General features: G+C 57.3%; 1 protein-coding gene across 1 annotated transcript; it reads right to left on the minus strand.

Annotated features, from left to right (window-relative positions):
- Positions 1–2,171: 2,171 nt before the first annotated feature.
- LOC117078861 (cytochrome P450 11B2, mitochondrial) lies at positions 2,172–10,332 on the minus strand. Its single transcript, XM_033202368.1, has 9 exons — positions 10,091–10,332; positions 9,550–9,705; positions 5,837–6,036; positions 5,490–5,693; positions 5,049–5,203; positions 4,074–4,240; positions 3,600–3,678; positions 3,326–3,523; positions 2,172–2,871 (listed from the first exon to the last, which is right to left on the minus strand). The coding sequence occupies exons 1-9, from the start codon at positions 10,327–10,329 to the stop codon at positions 2,758–2,760; spliced, it is 1,512 nt and encodes a 503-aa protein (XP_033058259.1). The 5' UTR covers positions 10,330–10,332; the 3' UTR covers positions 2,172–2,757.
- Positions 10,333–10,636: the final 304 nt, after the last annotated feature.

Raw genomic sequence — 10,636 nt, forward strand, 5'->3', positions numbered from 1 at the left:
GGATAAAAGACTACAAATAGGGTGCAATGTATACTGCTCGGATGATGGCTGCACCAAAATCTCACAAATCACCACTAAAGAACTTACTCTTGTAACCAACACTACCTGTTCCCCAATAACCTATGGAAATAAAAGCAATTTTAATAAAATAAAATAAAATCATGTTGTACATACGAATATACACATAATCACACTTTTAAATACACTTTGCAACCCCACCCAGATACTGTTAGGGACTCTGGAAATTTCAGATCTACTTCATTGGCTAATAGCATATTCACGGAGAGCCGAATTACAGACCACCTACAAAGATCCCTTGTGCTTTGTGCTCCCTCCTTCTACTCACATGTATATTTAAAGTCTTCCTGCTGTTTAGGGCATCTTACACCCTGCTCTGTAATGTCTCATCTCTCATGACCCTAGCGCTTTCTCAACATGACATCCAAGCATCACCAGGCCAATCATGTAATTATCCTTTTTATTTTCTGTGCTTCTGATGCCTTTCAGGGCTTGCATCCTGGAAAGGATGCCCTACCAGGGCTGGCCAATGACTACAGATGGTCAAGGTCCCCCGGTGAATGCCTTTCCTGTGAAATCTCACCAGGGCAAGCCCTGTGCCAGCCACCTTCTCCATGCCAGCCCCCTTCTCCATGCCAGCCCCCTTCTCCATGCCAGCCCCCTTCTCCATGCCAGCCACCTTCTCCATGCCAGCCACCTTCTCCATGCCAGCCACCTTCTCCATGGGGCTCGCACACTCCAGGCCACAGCTCCCCTGCACAGGTCCCCCCAGAGTCAGGCACCAGACAGCCAGAGACAGTCCCCATGACTCGGGACCCTGGGTAATCATGCAAAGCAATCAGTCCCAAGCCTGCCTACCCTGCTTTCACTGGTTCCTTCCCCCGGAAGGACTAAAACCTCTGCCTCCAGATTGACCCGGATGCTTGCAATGTGGTCATGATGTCAAGAACAGCCCTGCCACTGCACACTGTCAGTAGCAGACTGTTTTTTCAACCACAGTAGTCTCCTGGCCTGTGGGCCTCAGCACAACTGAGTAAGAATTAAGCCTACATGTAAAAACCACAAAAAGTTACGTATGGGACAGAGTTGCATGGAATTACACACACACGTGCACACACACACACACGCAGGCACACATTTCACTGGTAAGTTCTGAATAAGCTCAGTGAATCGTGCCACTGTCAATTTCCTGTTTTGAAGACTGTTCTATATAAATGCAAGCTGCTGACAGTGGAAGGCTGTGTGAAGGGTGTGGGGGACCCATCTCTATATATATGTCAACAAATTGGAATGTATCTATAATAATTTTGAGATAAAAGGCTTTAAAATATTTGTCCAAGGTTTATTTTAGGATCCCATGATCTGGTGCTGACTAGGGGAGTTGGACGAGTATCTGTGAGAGCCCCATAAACAAGAAAGCCACCTCTGAGGTCTGTGCACCTCGCTTCTCCCTCATTCCTTTCCCAGGCTGCGCTGCATCGCCCAGGGAGGGGAAGCGACCTGCGATCACAGGGTGACTGGCCTGAGGCGCTGAGGCCCGGAACTACTGAACACACCTGGAATGATTACCTAAGTATTTCCCCCTCCATGGGGAAACAAGTGCTCTGATCCTCATCAGCCACCATGAACTGGCTGCTGAGATCTTTGCCCCAGTGAAAGTCCCAGGGGATAAAGGCGATCTGGCTGGGCGCTTCCTCTCCCTGCACTGGAGCACTGCGGAGTGGCCCGTTCAGGAGGGGTCAGCTCTCTCTGCTGGATGAGGAGCACATGAGGCCCAAGGCAGGTCCATGTTGGGAACTGCAGCCTCCCTGTGCCCACCCCAGGTCGTGGCACATGGCATGGCTCCGTAGCAATCAGAGGAATGAGTGAATAAAAGGCATCTGAGTCCTTGTTGGCCCAATCCTGTCTCTCCTGTTGCCAGAAACATTTCTGGAACCACATCCAAGATTCCCACCCCACATGACCCTTCCATCTCCTCACAGCATCCTCAGGACCTTCCCCAGGGGACAGCATGGGAAGCAGAGGACCCAACACTCGCCGCTGGAACGAGGCCTGGTCCATGAAAGACGAGGCCTGGGGCATGAGGTTGACACGATCAGCTGGGAACACACGTCCCTCGAGACTCAGTTGTGTCACTTGAAAGTGGGGATGTGTCAGAACAAGTGACCACAGGGGCCTTTTTACTCTACCCTGCAGGACCCTGTTCCAGGTGACAACTTGCAGAGAGCTCGGGGCATGCTCGAGCTGCTGGGGAGGCAGGCTGCAGGGGGGAGCTTGACTGCACTCTGAGATGCTGGGATCCCGTGTAATGACTCTGACACAGTCTGCACAGAGGCCGTGGCCAGGGGAGAGGAACAGGGACATGTGAGAGTAGGCAGGAGGGCAAGGGACAGAATCACAGTGCCCTTGCATGGCCACACGAGGAGCCTGGAGCCAGCGCTGGGAGGGGTAGAGTCAAGCAGTCCAGAGGACACTGCTTGCTGGAGAAGGGGCCAGGTGGGGCTGGTGACAAGGCCAGGCCCTGCCAGCAAGATCGTCCCCAGCTGTGCCCTGGCCTTGCTGTTTGGTAAACCTGGAAAGCCCCGGTCCTGCAGGCCCTGGGGAGTTCCATTTATGCAGGAGCTGGCTGGACAGAGGGGTGACTCAGGAGGCTGTGCATGTGGGAGAGAAGAAGGGTAGCCTGGGGTCAGGCAGAGAGAGGCTGGTGGCCAGGCTGGGACCCTGGGTGCAGAGGCACGACTAGTTGATCGCTCTGAAAGTGAGGAGGGGGAACGTGCCGGGCCTCAATATGAAGCTGTAGACCATCTTTATATCCTCTTGGGTTAGTGTCTCCACCAGGAAGTGTTTCAGCACCTAGGACAGAGGCCAGGTTTCCATCTGGCCTGGTCAGCAGCCCACGGACCTGGGGCAGCTTCCTCCCATCCTCCCAGGTGCAACAATTATGCTGAAGGGGGAGCAGCAGCCTGGGCCCCAACCTATCCTATTCCTGGCCAGCCCCACCTTACAGACCAAACCCAGACTGAATGCTACCCAGGTCTTGCCCAAGCCCCATTATCCTGTATAGGCTCCCCATTATCCTGCACAGGCTCCACCCTACTCCCCTAGTCCCCACCTCACTGTTTAGAAGCAACCTCACCCAGACCCTTCACTGTCTTGCTCAACACAGACCCTCCCTGGTCACGCCGACCTCAACCAACCAAGGCCCCATCCGGTTCCCAGATGTCAATCACACCTTGCAAGCCCCGCCCCCAGTGTGCAGGCCCCGCCTCTGCTGCCTAGGTCCCGCCCCCGCCCCAGGCCTGCTTACATGATGCAGCAGCAGCAGCATCTCCGCTTCTGCCAGGCGCCGCCCCAGGCACTGGCGCATGCCAAAGCCAAAGGGCACGTTGTGGAAGTTCTTTCCAGAGCCCCTGATGTCTAGCCAGCGCTGGGGATTATAGCGCTCAGGCCTCGGGAACACGGCAGGGTTGCGACCCAGCGAGTAGAGGAAAACCTGCACCAATGTCTGCGGGCGCAGAGCGGGGATCAGGGAATGATTGGGGAGGGAGGTTCTCAGCTGGAGGGGTGTGGGGCTCACTCACCCCAGCTGGGATGTGGTAGTTCTGAAGCACCAAGTCTGAGCTCACCACTCGCTCCAAAAACAGACCCACAGGGTAGAGCCTGGAGGTGGGGGCATCCACAGAAAGGGTCCTCAGCTGGACGGGGCTTCCCGTGCCCTCTGCAGCCTTCCTACCCGAGAGCCCGCTAGAGGTCCCCGGCCCACGGGAAGCCCAGGTCGTGAGGAAGTGCTTCCTTGCACCTGCGGAGCCGGCCAAACCTCCCCTAACCTGAGCAGCCCCAAGCCCAGAAGGACACGCCCCACGTTAATCCCAAGGCTTGAGAGATTCCAGAGGAAGAAGAGCTCCCTGTTCTTGAGGGAGAGGAAGAGCAGGTGCAGAGGGAATGGGCTGCTGGGTGACGCTGCTTATCAGCCCAGCTTCTGTCTGCCACCACCCAGTGGGGGCTGCTCTCCAGCAGGGGGCCAGGGCAACAGGGAGGGCTCAGCTAGCACCCACCTCAAGGTCTCCTTGAGGGCCGCCCGCAGCAAGGGCAGCTCGGTGGTTGCCTTCTGGGGATGTTCACTGATGCTGGCTGCGGCGGCCAGGCTCTCCTGGCGCAGGGCCTGCTGCACGTTGGGGTTCCGAGCCAGCTCAAAGAGTGTCATCAGCAACGGAAACGCAGTCTGCAGGAGCCACGGCTGCAGGGTCAGACCTTGCACAGGAGGACTCAGCCCCCGGGACACCCCTCCCAGGACAACCTCCTTGTGAGGGGTGGAGACATGCATGCCCTGAGCACGACAGAGCCCTGGGACCCTGGATCTGAAACCTTGATGACCACTTGGGCCAGTTTCCCTGACTTCTTCAGGGAAAGGTGACCCCCAACTCCACCAAGGCCCAGGTCCCTGCAGCCTCTTCAGGGTGGGTTCTCACAGCCACCATTAGGGCAGGGGGGCTAAACCTCAGCATCATCCAGGGAGTCCTGGAGCCCCAGCTCCCTCTGCTTCCATTAGGTTCTCCCCACGGGGCACTCACAGGCCCCGCTGCACTGGCTGGAGCCTGTGCTGCTGTCTTCCCCACAACCCTGCCCTCCCATGGATCTCCATTTCTGGCCCCAGGTGACCAGTCACACTGGGAAGGGTGCCCTGTGGAGTCCTCCAGCCACCTCTCAACACTCCTTCTCCTCGTACACCCAGAGCTTTCCAATGGGGACTGAGCTGCTGTGTGTCCAGGGCCTCGTCCAACTTTCTACCAGCCTGGAGCATGTTCCCCACAAAGGTAACTGCAAACTCTGTCTCCTGTGAGGGGTAGCTCACGTTTCCCCTCCCCTGCAAATCTCATCCCTTAATAAATGGAGGGGGAAGGCTGAGGGCAACAGAAATGTGCCTGTAGCCTGGGGATGGGGCACGTGGGTGCCATGTGGCATTGGCAGGCACTGCCTGGGAGGCAGGCTTGGCATCACCCTCCCTGGGTGGGGCTGGTTGCTGGCCTGACCGTGTCCACGCTCCCTGCAGTGAGTTCCATAGAGTTGGCCTTGATGGCTTCTAGTGACAGTTCTGCATTCAACAGGAGTTCCGCCACGATGCCTGTGTAGTGTTGAGGGCGGCTGAAAGCCAGTTCCTGATAGATTTTCTGGATACAGTTGTCGCCTGTCCGGGGAGCGGGAGACAGCCCTCAGACCTTGGTGCTGGGAAGCGTCCTTCAGTGTCCTCCTCATGCCCAGCCTGCCCCAACACCCAAGTCTCCCTGCTCTCATCCCAAAGTCTCCGGATCAGCCCAACCCAGCCCCAGACTCACTCCCAATCTCCCTGGCAGGACTGTGAGGAACCCCAGCCCCTCCCTGTGGCGTCCATTCCCCGCTGGGTGGTGGAGAGGGAAAAACTGGGCGCCCATGGTGTTCCTTCCCCGTAGCACTGCCTGGGTCCCTGGCCTCACCGTACTGGAAGATGCAGTCCCAGGCCTCAAAGTGCTCCTTCCACACCTTGGGGCTGGTCCAGCGAGACAGGCTCCTGGGCATGAACATGAGCTGGACGGTGGATTTGAACATGACCTCCAGGGCATGGAGGAAGTTCAGGCTGGCAGAGCTGGGGCTGTGGCCAACCAGGCCCAGCCGCTCTCCAAAAAGAGCTAAGTTGCTGGCTGCGGGGAGGATGCACTGCTGAGCACAAGGAAATCTCCTGGGGAGTTCTCCTGGCTGCCTCCCCTCACTCCCTCCAGCCCCCTGTCCCCATCCCTGGCCACTCCAGGGTCTCTGAGGCTGGACCTTCCCACCTGGCCCACACCTTCTATGGTGTAGTGGAAGATGCTGGGCTGGACGTCCAGGGTCACGCTGCCCCGGGCGTTCTGCAGCACCTTCTTCCTCAGGGCCTGGGAGAAGTCCCTGGCCACCGCATCCACCATCGGGAGGAACCTCTGCACGGCCTTGGGCGACAGCACATCTGGGTTCAGCCGCAGTCGATTGAAGCGCCATTCAGGCCCATTCCTACAGAGGCCAGGGCAGAGCTTGTGAGGCCGCCCCAGAAACACACAGGCCCTGACCCATATTCCATCCTCCTTGTCCCATCCTCCTTGTCCCCGAGGGGAATCGGCCTGCAGGGAGCTGACTGGGGGCCCTGGCGGAAGCTGCCTGTTTGTGTTCGAGCTGCAGCCTTTACTCAGAGCAGCCTCCAGGTGCTGGGCAAAGGCCACTCAGGTCTAAGCAGGGGTAAGACGGTAGCTTCTGCCCACAGGTGCTGAGGAGGTAACTGAGGTCATTCCCAGTACCTGGCACCCCAAGGCTGGCACCACCTCACCCATGCAGGCCCTCCCTGTAGTGGGAGGGGAGGGCCTTTCTCCTAAGGAGGAGGTGATCTCTGGTATCAAGCTTTCCCCATCTCGCCCACACAGTGTTCCAAGGGGAGAGCCCCTCGCTGCCCTCTCCTCTCCACCCTTCCCTGCCCTGGGCACAGTGCCTCTGGGGCAGCAGCCTCTGCCTGCCTCTGTAAAATATCTGCATCTTCTGCAGGACAGGAACCTAGCTCTGTGCCTCATGCCATCCTCACCCACACCCAGAGTGCCTTGGGGCTCCATGGATGCCCCCAGGGAATGGTGGGGAGGAATTTCCCCTCTCAGCCACATTCCTGCAAAACTCCTTTATGTCCAGCTGCCTGCTGTACCGAGTTGACAGTGATGATAGACAGAAGACGCACATGCACACGTGTGCCCGTGCAAGACCTCAACACACATGTGTAAAGAGACACATGTACACGTGTGCAGACACTACACCCATGCCGGCACCTGCACATGCACACACAGAGACACCCGTGCACACACACGCCTCATACATGCACACACAGAGACACCCGTGCACACACACACCTCATACATGCACACACAGAGACACCCGTGCACACACACACCTCATACATGCACACACAGAGACACCCGTGCACACACACACCTCATACATGCACACACAGAGACACCCGTGCACACACACACCTCATACATGCACACACAGAGACACCCGTGCACACACACACACCTCATACATGCACACACAGAGACACCCATGCACACACACCACACCTCATACATGCACACACAGAGACACCGTGCACACACACCTCATACATGCACACACAGAGACACCTGTGCACACACACCACACATGATACATGCACACACAGAGACACCGTGCACACACACACCTCATACATGCACACACAGAGACACCCGTGCACACAACACCTCATACATGCACACACAGAGACACCCGTGCACACACACACCTCATACATGCACACACAGAGACACCCGTGCACACACACTCATACATGCACACACAGAGACACCCGTGCACACACACCACACATCATACATGCACACACAGAGACACCCATGCACACACACCACACCTCATACATGCACACACAGAGACACCCATACACACACCACACATCATACATGCACACACAGAGACACCGTGCACACACACACTCATACATGCACACACAGAGACACCCGTGCACACCACACCTCATACATGCACACACAGAGACACCCGTGCACACACACACTCATACATGCACACACAGAGACCCCGTGCACACACCACCTCATACATGCACACACGAGACACCCGTGCACACACACACCTCATACATGCACACACAGAGACACCCGTGCACACACACACCTCATACATGCACACACAGAGACACCCATGCACACACACCACACCTCATACATGCACACACAGAGACACCCGTGCACACACACCTCATACATGCACACACAGAGACACCTGTGCACACACACCACACATGATACATGCACACACAGAGACACCTGTGCACACACACATCTCATACATGCACACACAGAGACACCCGTGCACACACACACCTCATACATGCACACACAGAGACACCTGTGCACACACACACCTCATACATGCACACACAGAGACACCCGTGCACACACACCTCATACATGCACACACAGAGACACCTGTGCACACACACCACACATCATACATGCACACACAGAGACACCATGCACACACACCACACCTCATACATGCACACACAGAGACACCCGTGCACCACACACCTCATACATGCACACACAGAGACACCCGTGCACACACACCACACCTCATACATGCACACACAGAGACACCCGTGCACACACACACCTCATACATGCACACACAGAGACACCGTGCACACACACCTCATACATGCACACACAGAGACACCCGTGCACACACACACCTCATACATGCACACACAGACACCCGTGCACACACACACCTCATACATGCACACACAGAGACACCCGTGCACACACACACCTCATACATGCACACACAGAGACACCCGTGCACACACACACCTCATACATGCACACACAGAGACACCCGTGCACACACACACCTCATACATGCACACACAGAGACACCCGTGCACACACACACCTCATACATGCACACACAGAGACACCCGTGCACACACACCACACATCATACGTGCACACACAGACACTTGTGTACATGCACATGCACACACATGTTCAAATGCAGGTGCAGAGGAACACACAGCATGTGCACAGATGCGAGACACGCACACACACAGGAGCACTCTCCTTCCTTCTGTTATGTGCACCCAGCCTCCTGGACTGCCTTCCTGGGTCCTGATTCCCTCCCAGATGTTGTCTATAGGCCAGCCTCAGTGAAGGCCCTGAACCACCGGTGCCCTTTTACCTAAATCCTGTTACTCCCAAGAGAATTCCTTTCCTGCCATGGAGTGGGGGCTGTCGCCACTGTGACATCCTCGTCCAGTCCTTCCCCCATCCTAATGGCAACATCCCTGCAAGTGACCGACTTCAAGCACCAGCCTCTCCCTGTCCACCTGACCAGGTGCCACCCTCTCCACGGGCCAGGAAACATCCTCCCCAGTGCCACCAGCCGTCCCACCTCATGCCTTGCTTCTGAGAGCAAGGGAGCCACCAGCCACCTGCGTCCCCACCTACCTCCTGCCCAGGACTGTCCCCATCACAAGGTTTACCGGGACTATAGGGACCACGAGCGCCCTGAGGGAGGCTGCGGCCCTGGTGAACACCAGGCTCAGCACTCACAGCCTGTGACCTGGGCCGGTGGGAGTCCCCTTCTCAGGACCTCAGTTTTCTGACCTGTGGGAAGGAGAGTCCCCAGACCGCAAGAGAAAGAAGCCGCCGAGATCAGTGCAGAGCGGGTTCTCGCTACACAGAAGGGCTCATTGCTCTGCAGCCTCTCCTCTGCAGAGGTGCCCGTGCCCATTTCTCCACCACTGCCCTGCTTCCCCCAGTTGTAGGGCAGACGTGACCCCACAGGATGGCCATCCTCCGGGCTGGGTGCTCACCCTCACAGCCCACCACACATGCCCGGGGTGGATGTGCTTTCGGGTCCTGCCTCTCACCTCCCCACCACACCCAGGCTGCCCACCCTGCTCCCAGCTCCCAGCTTGCCCCTCACAGCAAGAACACGCCACATTTGTGCCCACGATGTTGTCTGTAGGCCACCCAGGGCTCCAGGCTCATCCTGTGGGGATGCAGGCTGTCCACCTGCTGTAGCTTCTCCACGTCCTCCGGCAGCATCACACACACCATGCGTGGTCCTCCCAAGTGGTACCTGTGGGGCCAAGCACAAGGCCCTGCTGCATGGGGTCATGTCCCCCGACCCCATCCTGAAGTTCCAATCCGAAGTGTCTCCTGTCCACCCTCCCCGCTCCTGGATTAGCGGCTTCACAGCTGAAGCCCTCCTGCTGGCTCCCCGAAACCTCCCAACTTTAGTGCCTCTGAGTCCTGCCCTCTCTGCAGCGAGCTGGGGTTTGCTCTGTACCATCCCCTGCACTGGCAGAGCCACAGACCAGCACATGCTGCACTCCCTCCCCATCTTCCAGAGGATGTAGAGTGCCAGGGCCTGCTGGGAACAGCAGTGCTGTGTGCCCCACAGGGTCCTGGGCAGCAGGGGCAGGGCTCTGGGTGTTCCCAGTGAGGGCCAGGGAGGGCTTTACCTGAAAATGGGCCCCAGTTCCTGGAAGGTCTCGTGCACCTCCAAGTGCAGGTGCTCATAACCCTGCTCCCTCCAGATCTGCAGCAGCCTCAGCCACCTGTTGCCTGGACGCTGGGGTATGGCTTCAAAGGGCAGCACGGTACTGGGGGCCCGAGAGGCTCTAGTGCTTAGTGCCTGTGCCCTTTGCAGGGACAGCCAGGGCGCTGCCATGCACACCTCTGCCTTTGCCCTGAGTGCCATTCCAATGCTCTCTCTACCCTGTTCAGCCCAAATCCTTTTATCTCACCCGGGAACCTGCCCTGGAAACAGATCACGTCATGGGAGAACTGGCTCTGGACCTGCCTGAAACTCTCAGAGCGAAGGTCAAGGCTGGAGGTCCCCAGCCAAAGGTAGATGAAGGAGAAGTCAGGTGCCTAATCCACTATTGCTGCAAGTCCTGCTGGTCTGAGGATGCTGAGAAGATGCGTGGGGTCTGGACAGGGGTCCATGCTGGTGGCAGGTGGTGGGACGTGGCCTCTCCTTTCTCCAGGACTGAAAGGAGCAAAAT

This window comes from Trachypithecus francoisi, unplaced genomic scaffold (assembly GCF_009764315.1).
Source record: "Trachypithecus francoisi isolate TF-2019V2 unplaced genomic scaffold, Tfra_2.0 Lachesis_group7, whole genome shotgun sequence".
Taxonomy (NCBI): domain Eukaryota; kingdom Metazoa; phylum Chordata; class Mammalia; order Primates; family Cercopithecidae; genus Trachypithecus; species Trachypithecus francoisi.